Raw genomic sequence first — 14,835 nt, 5'->3', positions numbered from 1 at the left:
GTGCTATAACCTTACAAACGGAATGAACTTGTTCCAGCCGACAGCAGATATGCCTGTGTGTGTTCAGGCCATTTGCACATGCATGCATTTCTATATTTACATTATCTCCAGGGCTCAAATCCGCCAACACAACAGGAGCAGGATTTCCCCCAGAATTTTAGTTTTCCCAAAGCTGGGAATGCAGGACGCTCCCTGCTGCGTGCAGCAACAGCTTCACGCTGGATAACAGGATCTGTGGCGAGGAAAGACACCTCACTCCCCTCTGAAAAAACCTGCTCAGCTGTTATTCCACAGCCCAGTGTGTGTGTGTGTGTGTGTGTGTGTGTGTGTGTGTTTTGGTATGTTAGACCAGCAACAGTGATTTCCCCTGTTATGTCTGTCCAAAGTAAAGACGACCGATTAGCTTTGTCTCCTCTCAACTCTTTCATCTTCTCTGGACTCTCTCTGTCCTCTCACATCTCGGCAGGCTCGTCAGTCCCCTCCTGCTCCCTGGCTCAATGACGCACTGCGTACTAATAGAACCATCCTTCGGGCAGCTGAGCGGAAACGGTAGAAATCCAAACACCATGACGACCTCCTAACCTATCAATATCTCCTCTCATCCTTCTCATCTTCAATCTCTCAGGCAAAAAGCACTTTCTTTCAAGATAAGATCTATTCTTCATATTCCAATCCCAAAAAACTATTTTCTATCTTCTCCACCCTCCTCGAACCCCCCAAAGCCCCTTCCCCCTCCTCCCTTCTTCCAAGCGACTTTGTTAACTACTTTGAAAAAAAGGTTGATGATATTCGCTCTTCTTTTTCCGACTCACCTTTACTCACCACTGGGTCACCAGACCCACCTTTCACCCACACACTAACCTCCTTTCCCCCTCTCTCTCCAAGTGAGGTTCTTACCCTCATTACCTCTCACCGTCCTACCACCTGTCCTCTGGACCCTATCCCCTCAAACCTCCTTCAGACTATCGTTCCTGATATTCTACCGTTTCTTACCCATTTCATCAACACTTCTCTAACTTCTGGTCACTTTCCAAAACAGTCTCAAGGAGGCAAGAGTAAACCCTCTCCTAAAGAAACCCACTCTCAACCCGTCCGATGTTATAAACTACAGGCCTGTCTCTCTCCTCCAGTTCCTGTCTAAAACACTTGAACACGCTGTCTTTAAACAACTCTCCTGTTATCTCCATCAGAACAACCTTCTGGATCCGCACCAGTTTGGTTTAAAGGCAGGTCACTCCACATAAACTGCTCTCCTCGCTGTCTCTGAGGAACTGCACACGGCTAAAGCAGCCTCCCTCTCCTCTGTCATCATCCTTTTGGACCTGTCTGCTGCATTCGACACGGTGAACCATCAGATCCTCCTTCGCACTCTCCAAGAACTTGGAGTTTCAGGCTCTGCACTTTGCCTCCTCACCTCATACCTCAAAGACCACATACAGGGTAACTTGGAGAGGGTCAGAGTCTGACCCTTGTCAATTAACTACAGGGGTCCCTCAGGGCTCTGTCCTTAGTCCCCTCCTCTTCTCTCTGTACACAAACTCGCTCGGATCAGTCATTAGCCCGCATGGTTTTTCATACCACTGCTACGCTGACGACACCCAATTAATTCTGTCTTTTCCCCGCTCAGAGACCCGGGTTGTCGCACGCATCTCTGCTTGTCGAGCAGACATCTCTCAGTGGATGTCTGCTCACCACCTCAAGCTCAACCTTGACAAGACTGAACTGCTTTTTCTTCCTGGAAAAGAGTGTCCCACTCTTGACCTAACAATCAACATCGGCCCCTCTGTTGTTTCCCCGACTCAGACTGCAAGGAATCTGGGTGTGACCCTAGATAACAACCTGTCCTTCACCGCAAACATCGCTGCCACAACCCGCTGCTGCAGATACACTCTTTACAACATCAGGAGGATACGTCCCCTCTGACCCAGAAAGCGACGCAACTTCTGGTCCAGGCTCTCGTCATCTCACGCCTTGACTACTGCAACTCCCTCCTGGCTGGTCTACCTGCATGTGCCATCCGACCTCTGCAGCTCATCCAGAATGCAGCGGCTCGTCTGGTCTTCATCCTTCCAAAATGTTCCCACACCACACCGCTCCTCCGCTCCCTTCACTGGCTTCCAGTAACTGCTAGAATCCACTTCAAGACACTGGTACTTGCGTACCATGCTGTGAATGGATCTGGCCCTTCCTACATCCAGGACATGGTTAAACCATACACCCCAGCATGTGCACTCCGCTCTGCATCAGCCAAACGGCTCGTTGCACCCGCACTGCGAGGGGGACCCAAGTTCCCATCAGCAAACACACGTGGGTTTGCTATCCTGGCTCCAAAATGGTGGAATGAGCTCCCCATTGACATCAGGACAGCAGAAAGCTTACACACCTTCCGGCGCAGACTGAAAACTCATCCCTTTTGACTCATCCCTTTCGACTCCACTTCGAGCAATACAATTACTAACAAAGCACTTACATACTAACAAAGGACTGGCTGATCTAAAGCCAGTTGAGTAGCACTTGAAATGTTTTGGCTCTATGAAACCTAATGTACTTAGATGATTCTGTTTTCTTCAAGTTTGTATCTTCTTGGTCGAATGCACTTCTTGTAAGTCGCTTTGGATAAAAGCGTCAGCTAAATGCAATGTAATGTAATGTAATGTCTCAAATCATTTCTGTACCTTCGATTTTTTTTCATCTGGGTTACATGATGGAATTTGTGCAACGATCAGCAATGTTGGTTGCTCTGGTGGACACACCACAATCACACCAGTTTTTTTCACAATTTAAGTAACGTACCACTACATTGATGTCGAAAAGAAGCCCCAATTAATTTATAGGATAAATTGAGCCGTCAGTAATGATTTGGTACCGGTGTGCGATGGTAGTTTACTAAGGCTGGCGTCACACTGTCCCGAAATTGACACCAGATGGACACACGAATATGGAATTGTGAATTTCGCACGAAGATGGCCCCGAACTTTGTCAACAGCCAAGCAACAGCCGAAGCAAGTACGATGCCTACAGAAGGCCACATGATGGCACCCGAACCACACACTCCGTCATGTTGTTTCCATAGCAACAACAACTTCCTGTCAACAGCGTAAATTCGCCTTCAAAATAAAAGCATCTAAATAAAACAGGAAGTTAATCTAAATTACATTTAAGACATACAACTGCAACGAAAGTAACAAAAACAATGTAATATCCTTTTCAGTTTCACAGAACACAAATTGTACTATAATACGATGGCTACACGACGGCATTGCGAGGGCTTCACGTAGTCGTGTTGCCTTCCTAACCCCTAATTTCCACCGGGTCCGTCTGCATCGCGTTACGGCCGCGTTACGGCTGCGTTACGGCTGCGCCACGGCTGCGCCGCGGAGTTCGCAAAGATTGCGGCCACTCTAGTCAATGGGTGCTATTCCACCACACGCGGCGCGTTACGGCTCAGAAGCGTCCCAGAAGCGTCTCGGCGCAGGGCTCCTCTAAAATTAGGATGAATCCTATTTTTGACGCGTTGCAGCCGTAAGGTAATGTCGGGCAGGCAGGAAGTGGAACGGTCAGAGCATATATAGCATATACATAGATACACACACACAAACTAATTTTGCAGACCCTATCCTTCCGTAGTCTTTCAAGTAGGAGGAGAAATGCCAGCGTTCTCCTCCGGTTTACAGGCACTGTGTAAATTATATATATAGAATAATTATGATGATGAATGCATTTTTTTACCACTAAAATACAGCAACACATCTTTGATTCATGTCGTTTATAACTGGAATATTACAGTTATTATTAACTTTGTCTGTACAAAGTAGCCTGTCCAGGAAATATGCCCAAATCAACAAAAACTGCGAGCCGGCAGGCAAGACGCTCCGCTTCTGAAATGCTTCTGAAACGCACGCGGTGGGTTATGACGCGGTCGGAGGAGGTCGGACCAAAACCGCGGCGCAGCCGTAACGCGACGCAGACGGACCCGGTGGAAACTAGGGGTAAGACAATCGGGCAGCTTCTTGTTTCCACAACCGATACAACTGTTACATTACGTCCGTTACAAAACTAACTAACTAACAAAGCTTGAAGAGCAGGTAGACCAACTGGAAAAAAAACGAAACGAACAGAACACCGTGAAGCAAACAAAATGGGCAGTTAAGTGCTTTGAAGACTGGTGTCAGGATAAAGCTGTGGTCATAGACTTTCAGACGTCGACAAAACAGCAGCTCAATAACATGTTGAGAGATTTCTATGCAACTGTCAAATAATAATAGCCAAATAATCAATCAACGCTGTCTGTCTAATATGTTTGCTAGCTGTTAGTGTTGTTGCATAGCAACCACCTCGCACTATGTTTTGTGCAGAAGGCAACGGAGGGACACTTTTCTTTTGAACATCATTATTTACTAATAAAAACTATTTAATTGGAGTGTGTATTTTTCTTTCATTTTGCCATACTTGGTAACCGTTTTATAAAAGCAATATTAAGAGAACTGTATACAGCATGGCTTAAAAGACTAACCCTCGATACAAAAATGTGAGGGTTTTACAAACTTTTAAGACTGTATTGCATTTACATTGGTGTTGAAAAGTAGATTTACCTTTAAAAAAGGTATATATGCTGATTAACAATCATCTCTTTCCCAATGTAAGTCAACGAGAGGAAGCCTTTTTATGACCCATGGTATCACATCAAAGTTGTAATTCCACAATTTGGCCACCATGACATTTTGTTTCAACGCCTGCCACACTTCCTGAGGGCTTCATTCGTGCCATCAGGTCATGAACTCTTTCAGTTCAGTGAGTGTGTGTGAGGATACACTTACCCCTTTTATTCATGTTTGTGTCTCCTAAGAGGAACATATGTGTTTGTCACGCATACACTACACTGTGTGTGTGTTGTTGCGTGTTTGTGGTGCGATTTGCTCGGGTTGTGTTGAATTAAGAGGCAGCCATGTTTCTCCTGGATGTAGTGTGAGGCTAATATTTAGCATGTGTGTGTGTGTGATGTTTTTGCATGTTTAAGCTCAATGTGTGTGTGTGTGTGTGTGTGTGTGTGTGTGTGTGTGTGTGTGTGTGTGTGTGTGTGTGTGTGTGTGTGTGTGTGTGTGTGTGTGTGTGTGTGTGTGTGTGTGTGTGTGTGTGTGTGTGTGTGTGTGTGTGTGTAGTCATGAGGGAGTTATTTGGTGCTTTTTTCTAACTCCTAAGACCCAGTCAATTGTTCTCCCTGTGTGTTAACTTCCAGCTTCATCAGCAGATTTCTTCTTGGGGAGAAACACAGTTTACAGATGCATGTTGGCAAGATTGATGCATTCACACCTTTTAAACATTCTTGCTAAAATGCATTTTTAGGGTTTGTTTGCACAATCAGATTGTGGTCTGTTTCTATTGTTTCTTGGTCCAGGGTGTCCGCGGGGTCTTAAAAAGTATTAAACGGCATTTCCCAAGGTATTACATTTTGTAGCTAGTTTTCAATAAGTATATAAATGGTCCAAAGAGGTTGTATTCTACAGTTTGCCTGAATGTAATCATTGCGTAGGTGTGTAGTGTGATTCTGTGTACTTTATTTACGGCATCCCGTTGGGTTTGACGTCATCTGAACAGGACATCGCACGCTCACTGCTTGATAGCGCGCGAAGGTCCGTTTACGCCGGTTGTTAAACAACATCGTTATGGGGAAATGCAAGTCTGCGTCCAAATGGTTGGAAGATAAGGAGGAAGGACAATCAATACTGTATATAGTCAATGTGAGGTAAAGTGTGTCGCCAAGGTAACCGGTTAGAACTCAACGTGGCGATGAGGTCTTAAAATGTATGGAAAGGGTCTTAAAAAAGGTCTTAAAAGGTTTTACATTTGACTTCAGGATTCCTGCATATACCCCGTAGTCACATTTTATCATGTGTTGCCCTCTTAAGATAATTATAAATGCGCTGTAACTCCGGTGAATTGTGAGTGGCGAGGCGATGTTTCTCTCTGTTGCTGCTTGACTTCTTTACCAGAAAGCAAACTTAAAGGCTGTTTAAATCAACAGGAACAGAATATAGAAAACAAAACAGAGCAATTGCTTGACTAAAGTGACGGCTGCAGGATATGAGTAAAATAAGATATGCAATAGTTTAATATCACAATAGCAATTAACTGAAATAAATATCTAACTATATCTGCTTTCAGTATGTCCGCTAAAATAAAATAAAGGGACATTATTTCCGCCTTTATTGAACAAATTGAACATTGAGCCAAACACAAGAGTCATCAAGAAAGAAAATATATATATAAATAAAAAGCTTAATATATTCTGCATTAAGTGAGCGACACATAGTCTTTCATTTGTGTGATTTGCGCAAGTTGTCTTAGTTTTAAAACGTGCAAATCTTACTGAGTCTAACCCGTGTTTGACCCCCTGCTGGGAGGGATGGACGGAGAGGTGATCAGTGGAAGACGAGCAGGGAAACGAGTGGGAAAGTTTACCTTTCTCACCCTCCTCTGTGAGCGGGGATAGAGGGATGGAGGAAGGGGAGAGGGAGGGGGGAAGATATTGAAACGACAGGAGAGACGAGGGAACAAAGAGAGGATGAAGAGGAGCGAGGAAGGACGGAGGGGAGGGAGGACACGGACACAACAGATGACAGAACGGATCAGAAAATGAATAGAGGAGATAGCAAAGAGAGCAAATACTATGAGAATACCTACAGTCCACACACACACACACACACACACACACACACACACACACACACACACACACACACACACACACACACACACACACACACACACGTCCAGCTGTGACCAGTCTGTGTTTCCCTCCAGTAAACATCATATCCAGCATGCTGTTCTCCAGGCAACAGATATCTTGACAACCTGATGGGAAAGCATTTTTTAATATTGCTGTGTGTGTGTGTGTGTGTGTGTGTGTGTGTGTGTGTGTGTGTGTGTGTGTGTGTGGGTGTGTGTGTGTGTGTGTGTGTGTGTGTGTGTGTGTGTGTGTGTGTGTGGTGTGTGTGTGTGTGTGTGTGTGTGTGTGTGTGTGTGTGTGTGTGTGTCATAAGAGAGAGCAGGCTTAGGCTACCCCTCTTCATGTGAATGTGAGCATTTAGTTATTTTAATAGACTACATTTAAAGTATGCATTTGTATTTATTCGTATATATTCTTTAGTGTTTATTTCCATTCTAGTCCAGACTTTAGAAGGGGAATATTTAGTGATTTCCTCAACTTAAAGATCTGAATGTTGGTTATTTTGCATTCTTTAGCTACCATGCATGAACAATACATTTATACTTGTGCTTTTCTAAAAGCTTTTAATGGAGCACCTCACTAAATGAACAGTGCTTTTCTATTATGTATTTCCCATTAACGTGTATATCTAATTGATAATGGACAGTGTGTGGTATACTTGCACCTCTATGGCTTGTTGGAGCCAATTAGGTCAGATGGCAGTGATTTACAAGGGGATAGATACAACATGACAGGATGTATCTCACTGTACGAAGCGTAAATGAGACTGTCTGGACACGGAGACGTTTTAGTATCTGATACAGACACAGGTTCTGCTATCAGTTTAATCTCTGCTCGGCCCATTCTCTGCTACTGTATGAACATCCTCCACTGCAGTCTATCTCACACACACACACACACACACACACACACACATACACACACACACACACACACACACACACACACACACACACACACACACACACACACACACCACACACACACACACAGAGAGGCAGAGGCCCATTCTCTGCTACTGTATGAACATCCTCCACTGCAGTCTATCTCACACACACACACACACACACACACACTCACACTCACACTCACACTCACACTCACACTCACACTCACAGAGGCAGAGGCCCATTCTCTGCTACTGTATGCCCAATTATCCCGATATGGTCAGCGGATAGTTTGATTTCCCCTTTGGTGCATTCACAGAATCGCCGCCTTTGACTGTATGCAATATAACGTGCAGTAATTAAAGAACACTTTTACTTCTAACAGTGAAGGCAACACATTGTATGATGTGTGATGCTTTTATTTAGAGTTTACACTGAAATGATCACAAGTTGCAATGATTACGAGACTAATCGGTTCGTTTATTGACAGAAAAATAACTGCCAGATATTTTGATAAGCAATCCATCATTATTTGAATGCAGACAAATGCTGTTTTCAACCTTTCAAATGTGGAGATTTCCTGCTTTTCCCTTTATATCATATTAAAATGAATATCTTTAGTTTTTTAACTTGACATTACAAGACATTTTAACCTGTTAAGCCCGAGAGACCCCGGTACCGGGGTACTGCCGCAACATCTTGCAGGAAACAGTGTCTGAGGGCATGTTAATTTAATAAACTATGAATGTTTTATATCCATGTAACGGGAAGAAACTCATCTAACTGATCATTTTTTATTTTTTTCAAAAGAAAACCCACAATGCTAACACTGAGCCTCTGAATTAGCAACGAGCGAAAAATGCTAACAGATTACTGCACCGAAAATCACTCACAAAACCTTATTATTTATCTTTTCACCACATCCATGACATCGTTTCACATCGTGAGGTGACACAGAATCTATTGACACCGACATTACCACTGAATTATACGTATTTGCGATGTTATAAGCAAAAACGGACATCAAAACAGGTGACGCTAGGTAGCTAAAAATGCTAACATTTTGACCTTGGCTCTGTAGTCTCTCCAAAGTGGTCTTCAATGGCATTAAAACGATAAAAACGCTGCTGAAGTTAATCCATAGGTTAATCTAATGTGTCTGTGTCCCTTTGAAATGATTTCTGATAATCCATAAGCAGAGATGGGGTCGTTACTAAAAAAAAGTAATATATTACATATTACATATTACTTTTAAAAAAAAGTAATATATTACACTACTTCGTTACTCTCTACATAAAGTAACTCGTTACTTTACTCGTTACTTTACTCGCAGGGCCGGCCCGCCCCTCCCTACAGGCAGATCACGCAGACTGCTAAAGTTTCAAATGTTCTCTTTAGTTCAGTTTCCATTGTCGCATAAGACTGATCCAGATAGCTCTGACTATGGCTGTCCTCTGTCTCCTGCTATCTGTATTTTGCGCAGTATATCTCTGAACGATGCGATGGTGATTCCACTGTGCAAATGGGCAACATTACCTCTACTATGAAGGATGCTACAAGCCTGTCCATCTCTGCTTTGGTTACCAGTAATTTTTGCTGCTTCGGAGTCGGCACGGCGCACTCACAACATCCTCACTCTGGGTTCGGGGGTCCTTAGCTATTAGCTTCACCTTAGCATGTGTTCTTTGCAGGTGTTTGTTGAGGTTTGACGTGGTGTTTGCAGCAGTGGATAACAGCTTCTGGCCTGGACACAGTTTGCACCTCACCGTCACATTCCTGTCTATTCTTCGGACGAACTCAAAATAATGGGCATACCTCCACCCCTCGAAAGTTATCGCTGACTCAGCCATGTTTATGCAGCACTGCACGTGGAGATGTGGACGCGCAAGTCGCGCAGATTACGTACATATAAACCTGCGGCGGAAACCCCTCTTGTCTGTCCGTGTGATTATGACTGATTTTATAAAAGTAACGAAGTAACGCGTGTCGGGGCAATGTTAGTAACTGTAGTGTGATTACTGAATTATAAAAGTAACGCGTTACACTACTCCGTTACCGACAAAAGTAATATTATTACAGTAACGCGTTACTTTGTAACGCGTTACACCCAACTCTGTCCATAAGCATTAAAACTGCTTTTCCGTTTCCAGATGTCAAAGCTAGAGATAGGTTCACTCTGATGCTAAATTACATGCGCGAAGCCCCCACCTTTTCTCTTCACAACGTGTGTGTGTGGGGGACTCCCCCTTCAATTCTATTGGCTCTAACGGTCAGAAAGAGGTGTCAACCATCAAAATCGAGCAAGGGGGGCCAGAGATATGGAAAATCCACCCAAATGACCCCAGCTAAATCTCTCTAAAAAGGTCAAATGTCACTTGTTTTGCATCAATCTTGATACAGGGTACTTATTATATGTTGTACTTTGGATTCCTAAAGCTTTTAGTCTACTAACCCATCATCCAAGGGTAGTTTGCACTATAAGTAAAAAATAATTTTTGGACGGACACTATCATTTACAGTTTTTTACTATGTTCAATCTGAATTTTCTTTAAAATAAAAAACATCTATATTGATTCTGACTTTTCTACATCCAACTCACAGGTTTATCATTACTTTGAGAAAAGAGATTATTAATTTAACCCTTTTAGAAGGGAAGATATGGTCATTTGTTCTGGGAATGTCATTTTCGAGCCTGAGACCTGAAAAACAGGCTCAGGGCTTAACAGGTTAAGACATCACCTTGGAATTTGAGAAACTAGGATCAACTTTTTTCTGACATTTCAGTAAATTAAATTATTTATCCTTTAATTAAAAAAAATCGCCAGACCATGGGATAAAAATAAAGTGACTCGAAGCCGTACAACACTCAGTTGTCATCCAAATAGATCGCTTACATTTGTCAAGAGGGCTTATTATGTATTGGTGAACATGTTAACTAACTACTCTTAGATTTTGTTAAGATAAATACACCCTGCCTAATGTTTTCCCTGCCTTGCTGTCAAAGAAATATGCTCTGTTCACCATATTTGGGAAACTAAAGGATAAAAAAAACCTGCTTGTATTAACCTTCTGAGACTTGAAACCTACTTTTTTCTTATTGTTCCTTTACATTGATTTTCAGATTTGAAATAATTGTCAGAAAAAGCTTCCAGCAACACAACTCTCCACGCAAACTTTGAAACTTCCTACTGTCCTGTAAGCAGTATCTTTCAAATCGATAAATGATTTGTGACACACACAACTACAATCCTTCTGACCACATTAGTTTTCTCCCGCTGAGATCCAGTAGATATTAAGTGAGCTGTCTGGAGCAGAGAAGGTCAGACGGACATTAAGTGAAGGGTTAGTTTGGTTCACTGACTTTCAGCTCTCTCTGAAGTGAAGCAGAAAAACTGATTGTGGAACCGGACTCTTCTCTCCTCCGTCTCTTTCTATCAAGCCTCCATTTCCCTTTCCATCTCCATCTCCATCTCAGTCTCTCTCTTCTGCTCCAAATGTTCCCAAAGTCTGGTTGATGGCTTATTTCTTCTCTTACACTGACTCTTATAATGCCTCTTAGGTTATATACTTCCCTATCATTTTGATTTGCTCTTAATTGTTTTTCCACTACTCATGTGAGTTTTAACACCAGGAAGCAAAGTACCACATTCACCCTTTTCCTCAGCACCAACTAAAGAGGTGCATTTGTCTCGGTATAATTAGTTTGAACACTTAAAAAACATTTTCCACAAATGCAAAAAGAAAAAACTTAAAACCAAATGTTGCAAAATAAACAATAGATTTGCAGAGACACAAACAATTCAACAAATTCTGAGAAAATGTCAATACATCAATAGATTTACAAGTGATTATCTTTCTAACATTTCCAACTTTAAATCAGGCATTTGTAAATCCAGTTTTTATTTGTGAATCAAAAAAGGATCTCAATTCTATTTCTGTGGAAGGCTACAGATTATATATTTACAGAACAATAGTCCATCTGCTCACACAAATAATATTCAAACAAATTAATCTCCATTTCCAACATCTAAAATCCCTTCTCTGTGTTCTGAGTCTGCTCTGGGGTCAGTCGGGTCCTAAACGCCTTTTTTTGAAGATTGTATTCATCAAATAATTACTATTTTCTTACCATTTTATTGCTATTTTTCTTGATCCCTGTATCGCCCTCCTTGTCCTGCACCCCCTCCATCATGTCCCCTGTGTCTCTGCATCCACTTCTCACTCCTCCGTCACTCTGTATATCCGTCATCACCTCCTCACTGGTTGTTTCATGTCTCAGACTCGGCTCAGCTTCAGAACCACAACGATACCTCAGACAGTGTGGAGTTTACTTTCATTTACTTTACTCCCGTTTTATTTTAAGCTGTGTTTTTTACAGCTGACTTCCTCTGGTGTACCGCTGAACATTTGACAGAAACTACTGGAAACTAAGAGACTGACAGACCTGTTTACTGTCTACAGTATCTGCTTTAAAGTGGACCTATCATGCTATATTTGAATAATATAGTGTAGGACCATACCTATATAAGGCATATTTATACTTTTTTTTTTTCAAAATACCAAACAGATCATGCATTTTAGCCATGCCTCATTTCGCTCAATTTGACAATTTCTAGCTCTGTTTCTGCAAGGGCAGATTCTGTGAGCAACAGCACCATCTAGAGGCCTGGCATATGTACTACAGCGTCTCCAGCGCTTTCGAACGGCAATGGCCGTGGCTGTCTCCTCCTGATTGGTGGAGTTGGCCCAATAGCCGTAGCGCCACCGTCCTGACGTCAGGACAGTGTTCAAATCTGGATCAGTTTTTATCAGATCCGTTGCAGCCCCTTTTTTAGAGATTTGGGTATGGAGGAAAATAGAGAGGGTTGTGTTTTCTGACACTTGGTGAGTTCCCTGGAACACCGGGGACACATATTCATGTATAAAAGACGTACACAAGTGCATTTTGCATGATAGGTCCCCTTTAAGATGTGATGATCAATAGTGCAACCAATACTCTTTTGGCAAACTATTTTGGTGAATGATTCTTTTTTGAAGTAACTGTTCAAGCAAAAATGGCAGAAAATGCCATTTTCAGCCACTCAATATGGAGATTTGTTGCTCTTTACTGTTGGATATTATATTAAACCACACATTTCTTGGGTTTGCCCTGACACGACATCATAAACATAACAGAATTAAATAAACTAGGTTGGCCATTTCACCTTTTTCTGGCTTTGTTTTAGACTAAATAATCTTCAATGAAAGAAAAATGCTTCAATACACTAAATGCATCGACATCCAACCTTACCACTGTTAGCTGTTAACATGCTGGTCGTTAGCAAGTTAACATGTAGCATATTAGCACCATCAAACTTTTGATGAAAACCATTTCAGTCTGGTACAGTAGAGCTCCAAAAATATCTAAAATGTGTGTGACAGTAATTAGTTAAGGAGTGAAGTGGAGTACAGTGTTAGTAAATGCAACAACAGCATTTATCATTAATTACTCCGCTCTTCTGCAGAGAAAACAGTTCTTCTCAGATACAGTGAGTGAGTGTGTTCTGTGGATGTCAGAGAGTGTATTATATGAGCAGTGTGTGTCTCAGTAAGCGGCGGTTTCCTCCTCTGTCAGGCTCTCTGGTTTGACCCTGACGTTAATGGAGTGTGTCTTGAGGTCCTCCAGGGCAGCGAGGGATGATGAACATCCTCCACTGCAGTCTATCTGACACACACACACACACACACACACACACACACACACACACACACACACACACACACACACACACACACACACTTTCACCCCTGTAGTTTTGCCTTTATCTGTTGTTGTTGTTTGTCTGTCCTTTCCTTTTTTGTATGTAAGTTGGCATCACAAAGAATCCCTCGCCAAAAAGCAGTGGGATTTTTCCATTGGATTTTGAAATATTGAAAGTACGACATATCACACCTTTATGATACTTACACGTTTTGTTCAGCAGGATAATCTCCACATATTTACAGCACTTTATGATTTTTTTGCTAAATTAAAGGTGGCTAATGTTTGGCGTGATGACGTTAAGTCGTCTAATTTAGATAAAACCACTTACCTACGTATTTTATGTCGTAGAACAAAACATTAAAATCTCTTCAGCGTCTGTTAACCACATACTTTATTTCAAGCATCCATCAAACTACACATTGAGTATGAGACAAGCGACACTGGAAGAGCTAAAATGCTGACTCATTTCCAGGTTTTAGGACTCATTCCTGCACCACTCTATTGTCATTGTGAAGCTTCTGAAGCACATGTGACCCTCTCACGTCTCTGAGCAATCCTATTTGCTGAATCTCCCCCCACATGTGCCTCAGGGCTGAAGTGAAACATGACATTAAGATCAAGAGGAAGTGGTGTTTAGATTGGTAGGAAACTAGCTGGTAATGGAGCGGATCGGCCTTTAAATGACTGCATTGATGGAGTAAAGGCTGGAGAGTTATCCAGTGTTTACAAGCACAGAGGCAGGAAACACTACGGTCTGAAGTTTGGTTTAAATGTGTATTTGTCTTTCTATTTGTGTTTACTTCCTTGTAAGTAATCTGGGTTTAGCAGATGGAGGATTTTGTTGTCAGTGTTGCATTAGCAATATAATAATTCAATACTTTAACAGCTCAAACTGGTATGACAGATTGTGAGCAACCGTAGGATGTGCTGTGTGTCTAAACTGTTGAATGTACAAACATTACAATCTGTAAACCAATGAGTAAAATCTGTTATCTTTAAACAGCATCTCTCTCTTCTTGTTTTTCAGGGATTTGAGTGAAAATGCCATCCAGGCCATCCCAAGGAGAGCCTTCAGAGGAGCCACGGTCCTCAAAAACCTGTGAGTTAAAGTACACACACACACACACACACACACACACACACACACACACACACACACACACACACACACACACACACACACACACACACACATACCATGTATACATCACTTCAGGGGACATTACATTGACTTACATGCATTTCCTGGAGACTTACCCTAACCAAGTCTTCACCCTAAAATTAATGATTCCCCTTATGGGGACCTCCATTATGTCCCCATAAGGGAGGCGAGTCCCCACACGTGATTGTGTAAACAGATTTAGGTCCCCACAAGGATGGTGATGCTTGGCCACACATACCCCCCCCCCCCCCCCACACACACACACACACACACACACACACACACACACACACACACACACACACACACACACACA

At 42.4% G+C, this 14,835-nt stretch overlaps 1 protein-coding gene across 1 annotated transcript in view; it reads left to right on the top strand.

Moving 5' to 3' along the window:
- The window catches only part of LOC117482037 (slit homolog 1 protein-like), an 87,276-nt gene that overhangs the window by 27,405 nt on the left and 45,036 nt on the right, over positions 1–14,835 (top strand). The window contains exon 5 of the mRNA XM_034130004.1: positions 14,385–14,456. Coding sequence (XP_033985895.1) covers positions 14,385–14,456 — 72 coding nt within the window. The remainder of the gene's footprint in view (positions 1–14,384; positions 14,457–14,835) is intronic.

Source organism: Trematomus bernacchii, unplaced genomic scaffold (genome assembly GCF_902827165.1).
Source record: "Trematomus bernacchii unplaced genomic scaffold, fTreBer1.1, whole genome shotgun sequence".
Classification (NCBI taxonomy): Eukaryota; Metazoa; Chordata; class Actinopteri; order Perciformes; family Nototheniidae; genus Trematomus; species Trematomus bernacchii.
The sequence above is the reverse complement of the archived record's forward strand: the minus strand, read 5'-3'. Positions and strand labels throughout refer to the sequence as shown.